Source organism: Bombyx mori, chromosome 13 (genome assembly GCF_030269925.1).
Source record: "Bombyx mori chromosome 13, ASM3026992v2".
Lineage (NCBI taxonomy): Eukaryota > Metazoa > Arthropoda > Insecta > Lepidoptera > Bombycidae > Bombyx > Bombyx mori.
In genome coordinates this window covers 7,152,675-7,168,354 of record NC_085119.1, presented here as the reverse complement: position 1 = coordinate 7,168,354, position 15,680 = coordinate 7,152,675, and the positions used below count along the sequence as shown (strand labels likewise).

General features: G+C 36.8%; 1 protein-coding gene and 1 long non-coding RNA gene across 12 annotated transcripts; both read left to right on the top strand.

The window, feature by feature from the left end:
- Nucleotides 1-1,535: 1,535 nt before the first annotated feature.
- On the top strand, nucleotides 1,536-6,533 carry LOC101735882 (mitochondrial ornithine transporter 1). 9 transcript variants are annotated; one of them, XM_004927850.5, is made up of 7 exons: nucleotides 1,536-1,759; nucleotides 2,376-2,453; nucleotides 2,536-2,780; nucleotides 3,043-3,189; nucleotides 3,435-3,567; nucleotides 4,906-5,103; nucleotides 6,313-6,533. In XM_004927850.5, the coding sequence occupies exons 2-7, from the start codon at nucleotides 2,384-2,386 to the stop codon at nucleotides 6,432-6,434; spliced, it is 915 nt and encodes a 304-aa protein (XP_004927907.2). In that variant the 5' UTR covers nucleotides 1,536-1,759; nucleotides 2,376-2,383; the 3' UTR covers nucleotides 6,435-6,533. The 9 variants fall into 9 exon arrangements, with proteins under 9 accessions (XP_004927907.2, XP_012547292.2, XP_012547290.2 ...); XM_012691838.4 differs by having other exon boundaries at nucleotides 1,547-1,759; nucleotides 2,364-2,453; XM_012691836.4 differs by having other exon boundaries at nucleotides 1,547-1,774.
- Nucleotides 6,534-10,709: 4,176 nt separating this feature from the next.
- LOC101737496 (uncharacterized) lies at nucleotides 10,710-15,030 on the top strand. Of its 3 annotated transcripts, none has more exons than XR_001139769.4 (3): nucleotides 10,710-11,151; nucleotides 11,374-11,670; nucleotides 12,262-15,030. It is a non-coding gene; the product is annotated as an uncharacterized LOC101737496 (long non-coding RNA). The 3 variants fall into 3 exon arrangements; XR_009974667.1 differs by lacking the exon at nucleotides 10,710-11,151 and adding an exon at nucleotides 11,200-11,255; XR_009974666.1 differs by lacking the exon at nucleotides 10,710-11,151 and having other exon boundaries at nucleotides 11,162-11,670.
- The last annotated feature ends 650 nt before the right edge of the window (nucleotides 15,031-15,680 follow it).

The following is a 15,680-nucleotide window of genomic DNA, read 5'->3' as shown; positions in this document are numbered from 1 at the left end:
ACCTACCCGTGCGAACTCACAAGACGTCGTACCACCATAATTAGGGAAATCATAATTTTGCGGGTTTGATTTTTAATACACGATGCTATTACTTCCCTGTAGAATTTTATCGTGACCAATTGTTATGTACATATTTCATTAGAAAAATTGGTATCTGCCTGCGGGATTCGAACACCATTGCATCGCTTAATACGAATGCACCGGGTGTCTTATCTTTTAGGCCACGACGACTTCACTTCTTGGAAGAAAATATATTTTGTATTGAGTATCGCTGTCTCTATTAGACACCACTATCCTTAATAGACCCCATTCTTAGGGCTATGACTGGTTAGGCCCAGCGACTTTTTCCCGTTCACTTTGCCAGTAACCATCACTTTTCAGACTTATCACTTTCTGTCCTTGCAGTGAGTTCAAAGCACTCCAGAATTCCCTTGAGGCGTCCCTCCGATATATAGAATGTTAACTTATTTATTTAACGCCTATTGCCCACTAAGTTTCTCGCCGGTTCTTCTCAGTGGGTCGCGTTTCCGATCCGGTGGTAGATTCTGCGAAGCACAGCTCTTGCTAGGGTTCGTGTTAGCAACGTCATCAGGTTTGAGCCCCGTGAGCTCACCTACAAACGTTAGGGTTACGCTGAAATAGCCCCTAAGGCTATCAGCTTAGGTAGGAAAAAAAAAAGAAGCCTATTATTATATTAATCTTGTTATTGAAATTGAACATTGAGTGAAACAAATCTCATCGGTTTTTAAATCGATCTGATGGCAAAAAGGGAAAAAAGAAATAGACGCTAGAAATATTGGGGAAATTGGAGTAAAACGTTTTGATACTTTTTTTTCTTATAGCGGCTGATTCTGTGTGATACATGCAAATATAAAAATTATATAAAATTATAGTTGCCCCTATACATAGCTTATACCGTCTCGTAAATGTGAAAATGCTGTAGACTAACAATACTCTTTGGCAAGAATGTTCCAAAAAAACTAAGACATTCAGTTCCTGAGAAGCACTGTTGCCAGCCCTGCAGTTTTATCTGTAGATCATCAGCTTTTCGGAAATTCTCTTACTTTTCAGTTTAGACCTGGAAATCTACAGTTTTTTATGTAAGATGCTATTTTATCATCATCTATTTTATTAGTCCGTAATTAAAGGTCAGAAATAAAAAAATGTTCCGAGTTCAAGGTGATAAAATACGAATTCAAAAAAAATCAATAAAAATATGTACGATTTCAACAAAAATAAAGATGAAACGGAAAATTAAGAAGACTTACAAATTGAAAATGAAATAGTAGCTAGTAATACTATCAAACATGCAGGCACTGGAATAATTGCAACTTTGAGACTTTTGATTTTGATATTTAATTAGATTAAAACTTTGACAATTCAAGATTTTTCTTGTTCTTAATGACCTCCCTACAATGTATTCTATTTATTGCTATCATTAAATTATACAAAATATAATATAAAGACTAAGTTGTAGATATGCTTTTTTTAATTTGATATTTTACAGTTTTCTAGTTTCTTTGAAGCAAATCTACAGTTTTGTTCTATGCTGGGACTGGCAACCCTGTTGAGAAGATTGCCATACTGCATTATGAAACTATCGTATGATAAAGTCGGAAAACGTTGAATCAATTCAATTTGAGTGTTTATCGTATAATGTTTATCATACATATGTACTTCATAGGTTATTTCATTTACAGACTTAACTAAGTTATTTAACATTTTTTTTTTATTTTATTGTATAGTGAAATACCAAAAGGTACAACTTCATTTGGTATGTTTTACTCCTTAAAAATTATAAATAATATTTGATATATCAAATAATATTTTATAGATTCTAATCTAATGACATAATTTCGTCTGTAAAACTTTTAAAATCAACTAGTGTATAGAAATAGAAAACTAGTGATAATTTTACACTAGGTTTTTGAGATTTTGAAGAATTACCCTATGTAAATATTAATAGTATTATGACAAACGTATTCATATAATACTGTATGCTTAATAGTTTAATTATTTTAGTTCATTAATAGTTTTAAATATTAGGTCATTCAACTTTTTTATTTATTGGTTATATGTGGGGAGGGGCTCACGGCTCACCTGGTGGTAAATGGTCTCCGGAGTCCATATACATCAACAAAGTAAATGCCGTCACCCACCTTGAGACATGAGTTCTAAGTCTTCATTTTAAATTACAATGGCTGCCCCACCCTTCCAACTGAAACTTCCTATCCTTTAGGCCACACCAACTTACCCCTTGAAATCTACACTGCACCCCCATGTACACTCAATACACTCACACCTACAGTGGTAGTGTAAATTTCTTATAGTTATTTATTTAATATTGTAAATTATTATTTTAGAAATTTTTGCAGATACTGAAATGGCAGATTCTACAGATTCTTCAAATAATTTAAGGAGTGGAATCATTGATTTTACAGCAGGGTCTTTAGGTATGTTCATTTAGAAAATTAAAATCTAATGTAAACATTTACAATTCTATAATGTTTTAAAATTATGTTTGTGATATTTAAGGTGGTGTGGCAGTTGTTTATGTTGGTCAACCATTGGACACAGTTAAAGTGAAAATGCAAACCTTTCCACATTTATATAAAGGAATGTATGACTGTTTAAAACAAACATTAAGAAATGATGGTGTAATAAGAGGTTTATATGCTGGCACCACACCAGCTATTATGGCAAATGTAGCAGAAAACTCTGTGCTTTTTGCAGCCTATGGATATTGCCAAAAGTTTGTCTGTCGAATTACAGGAGTAGAAGTGAGTGATACTGATCTTTAAAAATTCTGAATGCACCAGAATATTGGTGAATATTTTTGTTATCATATCAGTAAATCTGACTTATTTGAAGAAATAATAATCGATCTGTTTTGTATATTGATCTCATATAAAATCAAACCTATCATAATAGCATATATGTATAATAAACATAGAAATAAATTACAATAGGATATCAAATATTTTAGATAAGAATTCTAATCAACGAACTCTATTGTATTATTTAAAATGTAGCATGTTTTAGAGTGTAGAGCAGCTCTCAGCGGTGGGTAATGCATCAGCAGGTTTCTTGGCTGCATTCTTCTCCTCGTTCACACTATGTCCAACGGAACTAATAAAGTGTCAACTACAAGCCATGCGTGAAGTCAACATTCAGGGTTCACAAACTGCTGTATGATGATCATTATGGGTATTTTCATTTATGTATTGCTTCACACCTTATTTCAAACATGGGATTTGCGTAAAATTTACCATCTACATCATTATTGTGAACCTTAGTTATTTATAATTGGCTTATAAATGTCGACTTAACATTGCTTATCAGTATTTATTAATTGTAGCTTTATCTATGGCGTTGGTTTGTTATCTTTTGCACATATTCTTGTTATTATTAACTTATTTGCCCTCTTGTCATAGGTTAAAGTGACGCCATTACAATTAACACAGCAAATATTCAAGCAATATGGCATACAGGGTCTTTTTAGAGGCCTTGTTCCAACAATTATGAGGGAAATGCCTGGATATTTCTTTTTCTTTGGTGGATATGAAGGTAATTTGGTTTAATATGAGTATTAAACACAATAGATGCAGACTATTTCTCATCTCTTACTAGGATTAGGTTTAAATAGTATATTGGTGATCCTTCTCCTGGTGAACTTTCGTCATCTCTCCAGCTTGTGGGAAGGCCTACCCAATGTGAGGAAGAAGTCACCTCCCGGTGATGGTCACAGGGCGACCTGAGGGGGTTGAGACTGCTCCACACACTACCGTCACTCTAGCGTGCTGGCACCAAGGAGGATGGGACGACGTGTCGGTGGCTGCGGCCTGCGATGCGGTCCGCGTTGTCGTCGTCGCTGTCGTCGCCGAACATACTGTGGATCCCGGTCGGCGGTGTATCGCTTTCCGACCAGGCGGGCTGGTTCTGACCCAGCGGGGTATTCCGGAACACGAGCGGTATCGCCCTAGCGGCATGGTAGGGCAGCCGTACCGCGGAGATCGTCATCGTTGGTCATTGACTATGGCCTAGGAGGGGAGCCGCGAGTCTGGTGGTAGTGCTGACCGCGGGAACTCCCTACTCTGACCGGGTTCTGACCCCGAACGGAGATCGGACGTCGGGTGTAAGAGTGCAGGGCAGTCGTTTAGTGCAGTAGGGCCCTAAAACTCCTTGGGCCCGAGATCTGCTCCCAACATCTGCAGATCGTTAAGTCTCACATACCCCGCGCGCCCCCTAGGCGCGGGGACCTTATAGGAGGTTCGGCCCCAGGCCAGAAAAAACCTTACCCATGCTACGTCTTCCGGCGGTGATCAGTCAAGAACTTGGCTCCAGCAGCAATCTGTTTTATGAACAGTTGACCGTGCCCGCTTCAACCTTGCAATTATTAATATTATAGTTCCCCTGCGAATGTTCTCATTCTTGATTCGATATCGCAGGGAATCTCTGAGCATAGCCCTCTTATGCCCTTTGGATCATTCTAAACTTTCTGGTGAAACCCCTTTTAAAGTGATCCCGTCTCACTGCGGTATATCATCATTGGCAATACACACTGGTCACTCAAGTCTTGAGACTATGGCATTTGGCCCGACACTTTGCCCATCCGAGTTGGATGCGACGTATGAACTCTTTCTCGATGTTGGGTCTACCTAGCTGGACTACTTGGGTTCGTCGGAGAATTTGCAACGCAGCCGAGATTCTTATCGAACCCGAGGTTTTTTCGCAGTCCACAAACGCTAAGCAAAGCGGTAAGTTATATTCCTCAGTTGAGACCGTTCAGTATTAGGAACCAGGAATAGTGGTATAATTTAATACCCGTACATACAATGACTTACTTTTTAGACCACGGATGCTTTACACATTTTAAAATCAAAACTCTTGATAATACCATTTTAGGAACGAGAGAATTGTTGGCTAAACCTGGACAATCAAAAGACGATATAGGGTTTTTGAGGACAATGGCCGCGGGAGCAGTTGGTGGTCTTGTATTGTGGACGGTTATATTTCCAACAGATGTCATTAAATCTAGAGTACAAATATCTAATAAAAGTCAAAAGTTCCTAACGGTTGGATATGAGATCGTTAAAAAAGAGGGTACGTAAAATACAGAATATTATTATTTATTAGAATATTATTTATGTATTATTATTATAGATAATAACTTGTATTTATCTTAATGTTATTTACGTCTTATTCTCAATTTGAAGATGTTCGTAGTTTAAAGTTCAACGCTTACTACCCTTCAAATCGGAACGTATCACTACCTCGCGGCAGAAATAGTTAGGGTCGTGTTATCTACTAATGCTGGCTCACAAGACCTACCACCAGTAATAATGCACATTTTCTTCGGGTTTCATTTTTATTACACGTTGCAATTTCTTTATCGTAAAAATAAGTTTGTTTGTTCTCTTTTTTTATTGCTTTCGACGGTAGACGCAATGGCTCACAAATGGCCAATGACCCATTCCACCAATGATGGATAGAAAAAAGTAATTTAGAAGCACCCTATGGTAACTGTCCAATAAAGTTTCACTGTATACATTGAAACTACAATTGGTAATTAAAGGGAAGGATCAGGTGCAATATTCCATCATTATTGTTTAATAAATATTGTAGAGCGAAAAAAAAAAGTTCTTGAAATTAAAGATATCGACAAACGGTTTATCACGGTTTGGCTCTTATTATGTACAGAAATTAAGCGATTTTGTATCAAATTGCCACATGCGGTCAAATGGAAAAAAATGTGTTTGTTTTGACTATGTTCGAGTGCAAAAAAACCTTAATATACATACATTCCAAATCCTTGTGCAGAGCCTGTGGGATTAGGAATACATACATCATTATAATATGTATATAATTACTTGTCCTGATCCAAAAATTTATCAACGCCGCAAAATTTTAGTTGATAACTTTTGTATTGTTTGTTAAAAATTTTAACACCAAAAGGGATCAAATAGGGATTAATTTTCAATATAAGAAACACGATATTCTTAAACTTGTCTCTGGTTACAACGTTACTTAGAGCAGAACTACCCGCCGGAGAACGGGGTGGGTCTGTAGTAAAAAATAATTTTCCAGTCCCAGACCCACCTTAATCTTAGCCGATGGTGTTTTTCAGAAGTCGGCAATAATAAAGTCGTTCTAATAAAAACTACGTAATAAAAAAACCGAAACCTTTAGCAGTGTATTTATTTCTTATTACTGTATAATATACATAGTAAAGATTAGATAAACTTGTATGAAACTAGGTTAAGCATTAATTTAGTTCCACTTTGTATATTGTGACGAGGTTTATGTTTTTAGGTGTTCTAGCATTGTATAATGGACTAAAACCGACGCTAGTCCGTACCATTCCGGCCACGGCTGCCTTATTCGTTGTCTATGAATATTCCAAGAAGTTTATGCATAAATCCTTTGGAGATTAGCCGCAGCGTTTTTTTTATTATGTTGACTGTTTCCATTTTCTGCATTTAAGTTGTTGTTTATTTATAAGGGGTAATGAAAAATAAAAAAATTACAATGTATTTCGTTTTATTAATTTACTGTAATGTCTAACATTATAAAGCTGAAGAGTTTGTTTGTTTGTTTGGTTGAACGCGCTAATCTCAGGACCTACTTACTGGTCCGATTTAAAAAATTCTTTCAGAGTTAGATAGCCTATTTATTGAGGCTATATAAAATCACGCTAAGACCAATACGAGAGGAACACTAATAAAGAATATTTCAAAACCAGTTTTTAAGCTATTGCATAGCTTTTATCGCGGGCTTTGAGCGCGGCAACCGAATCAAGAAATTCCGTAACGAAAACGAAACCTATCACCCCCATTCCCTACAATGTAGCTCGCGTTCAACACATTCACACGTTATGCTTGTGTAGTGTTTGTGAATAAGCGCGCGGCGTGACGTCGCACTGCATGCACATCATGAAAAGTCTGCCCATCACTCTCTCTCGCGCGATTCTAGCTTATGAGTGTGAAGGGACAGTTAATGTTTTGCTTTTGTTAATGTTTATAAATATAGCGTGGTCTTATTTTATTAGTTTTAATATTAAATGATTATTGTCTAATTATAAGTGCATAAGTGGATAAAAAATGCTATGCAAGGGCTTTACCGCGGCAGTCCCCGAGTGCCACACGTGTTTTTTTTTCCTTTTCAGAGCTTTCGCTACGTGTGCTGTGGAAACGGTTAAAGTTTCGTTAAAATGTATGACAGAATTATTCCCCTTTAAAAGTTCTAAAAAAAGTCCGCGATAGCATATGTCTATACTTTAAGGTTGGTTCACTATAACTTTTCTCATGCTGACCAAATTTGTTCTAAAATAAAGCATTATTTGTGAAGGTGTTTTTTATAAAAATGATATTAACCCTTATGCAAATAAATACGTTACCTATTTATTACGTAAATAAAATAAATGTGGCCGAATTAATAACCTTCTCCTTTAAACTCGTTTAAAAATCGTGATTTTGGTAACTTAAATAGCTCCTTAACATTCATATTCAAAAATATTTTCACCTTCTACGTAAATGAAGTCGTCGGTAAAGTTTAGCGTTGTTCCAAAGTAACTATTCCACGCGAACGAAGTCGCGAGCAAAAGCTAGTTTAATATAATTTTTTATTGCATTGTGGGACCAGTGAGATCACGATCCATCCGGTGTTAGTGTTTACCAGAGCCCATAAACTTCATAACGTGTATGCCGTTATCCATTTTGAAACATGAGGTTGAAGTCTCAATTGCGTTGTATAACGGCTGTCTCATTTATTTAAATCACAGCGCAACATCGCTTCGCCTAAGAAATAGACAGATTGATGTGTACATAATAATATGAGCTTTCTCGTGCGTTATTGCTTACTGATTAGTTTTATTATTCGTAGTTACTTATACATTTTCAATAATAAAGCCAAGCCAGCCGAGTCGCTGCCTCCTATTTCGTTTTTCGATGTTAAATCAACAAGAGGGATGAGTTCAGTGTGCTTAGTGCGAGTTTTTTAACGTTCTCGATAGCGTAAAAGTTAGCTCATATTTGTATGGAATGGAATCGTTTGCCTACGTTTGCCGCTAGGGGCGCTGTTCCAACTGCATACAAAATTGGGCTACCTTTTACGCTATCGAGAACGTTAAAAAACTTGCACCAAACACATAGGTGTGTATATCACTGAACTGGTTTTGGGTAGATTTTTTTCTTGGGCTTGCCGCAGCCTAACGTTGGGTACTGTCTTGAAAGACTTGATATAGCGCTTGGCAATCGCTGAGTAGCAGAGTTAATTCCAGATCTATATGGAAGGCGGCAAAAATGTTTGCCGAAGTTCCTGGAGTAGAGCCCTGCTTCCGCAATATGACTAACTTTGTGCATATTATATGGCAATTTTGTAGGAAAAGGTAACACCTAGTATTACAACAGAAATAATGATAGAAATCACATCGTATCAACTACCTTTGCAGTTTGACTGTGCCCGTGATATTACAACTGCATGAGCAACTACAATGACCCACGATTAAGTCAGCCATTACGCTTCTACCACCAATGACACTAAAGAAAGTCCTACGATTTTGATCTAAGGTCTACTTACAGTTTCAGCTTAAGCTAAGCAAAATAAAAAAAAATATATATATAATATAATAATTAATTAATTAATATAATAATAAAAATTTTGCTTAAATAAACGCAATGTGCTTCATTTAACATCTGGAAGGAGAGCTGAGCACCAGAGCGAAGGTCACATACTGTTGAGTGGCTTAAACTTCGAACATTTGAAGGAAGACGAAAATTATAAATACTTAGGTATAGATGAAGCAGGCAAAATAGATCATAAAAGAATTCAGGATCAGGTGAAAAGAGAGTACTTCAAAAGAGTAAAATGCATCACTAACACACAACTTAGCGCGAGAAACCTCATAACGGCCATCAACACTTATGCCACACCAGTTCTTTTATACACGTTTGGAATAATAAACTACAAAAATAGTGACTTAAACAAAATAGATATAAAGACAAGGAAGATATTCACTTTGAATAAAGCCCAACAACAAAAAGCGGATATCGAAAGACTCTATTTACCCATAGAAGAAGGAGGCAGAGGACTTATAAATATAGAAATGTTACACAAAACTCAGATTATTAAATTTAGGCAATATTTAAACAATGAACAGGACCAAATCATAAAAGCAATAGTTAAACACGATAAACATAGAGATAAACATTCAATACACAAAGATGGTAAAAATAATGCAGTAAGAATAGAATTAACAGAAAACAGAAACTACACCGATACTGAAATTAAGAAAGCAGTAATAAAGACGGGCATCAGTAAATGGAAAGAGAAACCGCTACATGGACAATTCCGTAGGTCCGTTATAGAGAAGGGTAATATAGATCGAGAGTATTCGTTCCGCTGGCTTAAGAAACAAATCGTGTCCCCCACTTTAGAATCTTCGGTATTTGCTATACAAGATCAGGCAGTAATTACGAGACAAATAGAAAGAGATATTCTAAAGAAATCTGTCGATGGTAAGTGTCGCCTATGCCTAGCAAAAGACGAGTCCATAGAGCATATAATCTCGGGATGTGAAAAACTGGCCGGCACTTACTATGTGAACAGACATAACAACATAGTAAAGTATATTTGGTGGGCAATAGGAAGAAAACACAATTTTGAATTAGACTCGCTATGGTGGAAGGTGAATTTGACTCAACCTCAGATAAAAGAAAACAGCTCCGCGAAGCTAATGTGGTAGATACCAGTGCAGCCGGACGTTACAATAAAGCACAATAGACCAGACATAATATACATAGACAAGACAGAAAATAAAACCTACTTAATAGATATAACTGTACCATCTGACTACAATATAGGACCAAAAGAACTGGAAAAACTTAGTAAATATCACCCCTTAAAAGTAGAACTAACACGACTCTGGAATACACACACAGAAACCATCCCCATAGTAATAGACGCAACAGGCGTAGTGGCAAAAAGTATACATAGATACATAAACAAACTGGAAGCAAATATAAACATACACATAATACAAAAACAAGCAGCCATACACACATGCACAATAATAAGTAAAGTTTTGGGTAATACAGTTTTCATAAATTCAAAGGGAGTCCGAACCTCCTCTTCCCTGAAGGTTTCAGGGCGGGAGCTAGGAACTAAACCGAGTCAAGAACTCGAGAGAAAACTCCTTCATAAAATAAAATAAAATAAATAAACGTCATTGTTTAATAAAATATGTAATAAAAAATTATTACATATTTTATTAAACAATGACGTTTCATAATATTGGATTTATTTCCATGTTTTATTTTTTATTATTTTTTATTGCTTAGATGGGTGGATGAGCTCACAGCTCACCTAGAGTTAAGTGGTTACTGGAGCCCATAAACATCTACAATGTAAATGCCGCCACCCACCTTGAGATGAGTTCTAAGGTTTCAATATAGTTACAACGGCTACCCTACCCTTCAAATCGAAACGCATTACTGCTTCACGCACTGCAGTAATAGGCGGGGTGGTAATTTTTTTTTCCTACCTGTGCTAATTGCCTTGAGAGGCTATTTCAGCTTCGCCTTAACGTGTATAGGTGAGTTCACGGGGCTCAAAGCTGACGACGTTTCTAACACTAACCCTAGCAAGAGCAGTGCTTCGCAGAATCTACCACCGGATGGGAAATGCGACCCATTCAAAAAGAAACTCAGTGGGCTGTTTTGCACGATGGCGGTCTGAGCACCGTGATGCGTATGTAATGTGGATCTTCATCATTCGCCTCTTTGGCTTGTATCATAATAATATTATGATCTAACCAAGAGCCTACATAAGAAACATACAAAAAACGTTTTCTTTGAATAGGCTTTCACTTTTAAATCGACATCACTTTATCGCTGATTCGGAATGCAGTATTACCCTTGAGAATAATCAACAAAGAATTTAGATCTCGCTCTTTTACAAACAAAAATAATAAAAAATTAAAGTAGCTCATTTATTCATGATGTATTAAATATATAGAAGACAAGATGTATTGAAAATTCGAATTTGAATTAGAAGAAACGTACCTGCGTTCTATGTCCGAGTACTGGTCATATATCATTGTCACTATTTGTCACCTATCCATCTGACATCATAGCTATCAACAAAATTAAATAGGTAACTATCGCATGTCCTTTAGACTTTTACACGCCAGTAGTCGTAGAAAAAACTCTATAAAGTAGTCCATAACGTAGAAAAACTACGAAACATTTTGTGCATAGGTATATGGGCCGCAAAACGTAGTCACAGGACGATAACTCTTGTATTATTTATCAATTTAAATTAATAATAATTTTATGCTTGAACAATGGATGATTACCAAATACAAAATATTTGTAGATATTCCAGGAAAACATACAAGAAAATCCGACGAGATGATTACAATGTCGATTCGCAGAGTCCCAATAACGATTTAAATACAGACACCGCAGACGTTTCTCCGAGAAGCGATGGCGGAAATGAAATTATTGTTACTGCAGAGTCTCCTCCTGGCTGTACTTGTGATTTAGAGTCGGAAGGTGAAATTGCTAATATATTACACAAGAAATGTCCTGTAATTACATTAGCGCAGCAACAACTTCAGCGCTTGTTAGATGAAACAGACAAGTTACTCTGTGACAATACAAGATGTTGTAGGTGAGTCAGACTTTATCTTAGATTTCTCTAATTGTTGTAACCTTCTTTTCCATATTCTATTATTTGAATTATACTTCGAACACATTGTCATTTTACCACCTATCATTATTATATTTTACGTGTTTTATTATACTAATGAAATACGTACTGAAGAAATGTTCACGAATGACTCCCACGATGAAGGAATAACATCGTGTAATTAAATTAAACACGAAAAAAAAATTGCCTATTTACTTTGGTAGGGCATCGTGTGAGTCCGCACAAATAGCTACCACCACCCTGCCTATTTTCTGCATTGAGGCAGTGATGCCTTTCGGCAGCCATTGTACTCTGGCACTAAGACCTTAGAACTAATTCTCAAGGTGGGTGGTAGCATTTACATTGTTGATATCTATGGGATCCAGTAACCACTTAACACCAGATGGACCGTATGCTAGTTCACCTGTCTAAGAAAAAAAAAAGTTGATTTGCTGTAGATTTAATTAGTCTTGTCATAACAATAAGTATAGATATTAAAAAAATGTATTTAAATCTAGCTTGCAATTAAGTAGTTTTTAAATTCAAAAACTAAAACATAGTTTTCTATTTCAGGTCTATTTATGATTTTTTACACTTATGCTCAGAATTAATATCCACAAAGAATAAATGTCGGTGTATATTGGTCTTTATGCTAGCTATGGTGTTTTTTGTCGGACTTGTTCTCGGTGCTGCTTCGTGCGGCTCCTACCACGGACATTTCAACAGTCCCATCATTAGTTGCATCGATAACTTCTTCATAAGTGACAGTCATTCCAACATAGAAGATACTTACCGGATCGTTGTGTGATGATTGATCAATTTATGTCACTCATTCTAACATAGAAGATACTTACCGGATCGTTGTGTGATGATTGATCAATTTATGTCACTCATTCTAACATAGAAGATACTTACCGGATCGTTGTGTGATGATTGATCAATTTATGTCACTCATTCTAACATAGAAGATACTTACCGGATCGTTGCGATGAAGGATTACCGTGAAACAAAAGTCAATCCGAAAAACATATATTTTTGCGTAATTACTAGTGGTAGGGTGTCATGTGAGCCCAAACGGGTGGGTAGCACCATCCTGCCTATATCTGCCGGGAAGCGGTAAGGCGTTTCGGTTTGAAGGGTGTGGGAGCCGTTGTATTGTAAAAACTGAGACTTTGAACTCATTTCGCAAGATGGGCGGCGGCTTGGACGTGGTTGATGTCTATGGACTCCGGTGACAACCTAACATTAGGCGGGCCATGTTCTGGACCATTCATATTAGCAATAAGAAAAAAAAATCAACGTGTAACTCCGGAATACACCACTGGGTCAGAACTAGTATGGGTCGGTGATCACGGCCATCCTTCACCCGGTTGCTCTTTCGCAAGACGCATGTACAGCTACTTATACAACCAGAAGATATTAAGAATCATATCAATCGATTGACGACAAAACCAGATCCTGCGGAAAGAATGGAAAGCAGTTGACGTCGCCCCAAGCATGTCATTTCGGATCCTCCCGATCCACTAATGGTGCTTTTAGGTACTTCAAGCACCGGTCACCGTTCTCGTCGAACCCGTCGCTTTCGACGAAGGGCTCGACGAGTAAATTAACCCTGAGACACAGCCCATTGAGTTTCTCGCCGGATCTTCTCAGTGGGTCGCGTTCCCGATTCGGTGGTAGATTCTGCGAAGCACGGCTCTTGCTACGGTTAGTGTTAGCAACTTCGTCAGGCTTGAGCCCCGTGAGCTTACCTACTAGTTAAGGTTCCGCTGAAATAGCCTCTCAAGGCTATCAGCTTAGGTAGGAAAAAAAAGACGACAAAATATCATAAATTCATTTTCTCTACAAATGGGATTATTGGAATAGTACAGAACAATCTAAAATCTAAATGAACAACATCTAGGTACTCATTTCTTAAGAGACTTTACTGCAAGATTGTCTTGGTGTAGCCTTATGATCTTCTGTGACATCTCTAGCGTCTGATATCTTCATGGAGGACTTTGAATTTAAAACATCATCATTTGGCCCTGTTCAATACCAGATTTACAAATGGTAGATGCTCTTTCTGTTCTTTCACAGTATTATATAAGAAAAAATTAGGTAAGTCTTTAGAATTCAATTCATGATAATAATAGATCACTTTTATCATGGATTTAGTACACACAATTAATTAGCTTTTTTATTATACACATTGATTTTCAGAAATTCTAATAACACCATTAGTCAATAACTGTGTTTTGGAAACTTAACCATAATAATAGAAACTTTAATGGTGAATTCCGTTATGACCTATGGCAATTATATATTTTTGATATTTGTATTTGTAATAGAGAGCTCAAGGTAAATGTAACACAATGAGAACATTATGTAAAAAAAAAAAACCAGTGGAATGAGCTATATTCCTTGGCACTAGACCAGGAAAATGCTAACAAAAAGAAGAAGGAATGTGTCTTTTTTTTTTTTTTCGGGTAGAGGGCCGAACCTCCTACGAGGTCCCCGCGCAAAAGGGGCGCGCGGGGTATGTGAGACTACGATCTGCATGGTGTTGTGAACAGACCGCGGGCCCAAGGATTTTAGGGCCCACCCACTAAACGACTCCCCTGCACTCTTACACCCGACGTCCGATCCCCTCCGAGGTCAGAACCCGGATGAGGTAGGGGCGTTACCGCGGTCAACACTACAACCAGACGGCGCGGCTAACCCCAAGGACGCCCAGCCGACGGAGCCTTCGAGGCGAATCGAAGGCTCTGAAACGTCGGCCGTCTCGGTACGGCAGCCCGTCGGGCCGCCCAGACGGTGCCGCTGGTGTCCCGGAATACCCCGCTGGACCAAAACCAGCCTGCCGGGTCGGGACGCGATACACCGTCGACCGGTCGCTCTATTTACTGCTATATTGTTCCTGCTGTACATCAAGGGAGGTAGAGAGAAGATAGCAACCTCATACATTGGATAGCATTGGAGTAACACGCACATTTAGTTACGAATTAAGGAAAATATTGCAGATGTCAAACCCAACATAAGTCTGATTTATTTTAACATACTCTGGACAGTGCTAATAGTGAAATTTAACATGGCTCAATACACCCTAAACAATCCTTAATTCCATAAATAGCTCATGAAGCTATTGTAAATAAAAGGAAAAAAGGTTGGATCAGAAAAAAAGTAATCATCTGACTATTACATGAAACCCCAAGTCAAACAAACTATGAGACCTAAACATTATGTTCTATGAAAAGGAGAGAATAAATAATTGATAATTATTATTAATTATTTTTTTTCATTTGTAATGATATTTTATTATTAAAATAATAATGATTGTAAACAATAAATAATTGCCAATAAGATTTTTTTCATTACAAATTTTATAGTTTACTTGCACCTCTTATCCATGACCACAAAAACTGTTAGATTTTGAAACTGAAATTATAAATTGATAATAATATACTCAAGATAAACTGTAAAAGTAGTTTTTTAATTATAAAAATTACAATCCAACAAAAAATAATCACCTTTAAAATTTTGTTTTACATAGCATACAATGTAGCACAATATAAATTAAATTGCTGGAACTCACTTCCAGTTTCTTTTGAAAGAGGCAGACGGACATTTCTGACTATGGGTTCATATACTAAGCTTTAAAAGTAATTTTAATGACAAATATCTAAGAGGAAAAAATTGTTTCATATATATTATTTTCATTTGTTATGCTGATGGTTTAATTCTATCTTAGCATCAGGAACTGACTAAGGGAATGTGGTTATCAAATACATACATATACAGTGAAAATCTATTATAACAACATCGAAGGGACTGCTCATATTCAGTCGTAACAACCAGTGATGTTTAATGTGTATCGTGCAAGTACAAACAAAGTACAAACAAATCGATAGTGAATTATTGGAAAAATATATTTACACAAAACGCAATTTTTCTTTGTTATTAATTTGTTTTTTTTCTTTGCAACATTTTGAAAGTTTCACGAATAACTCCAC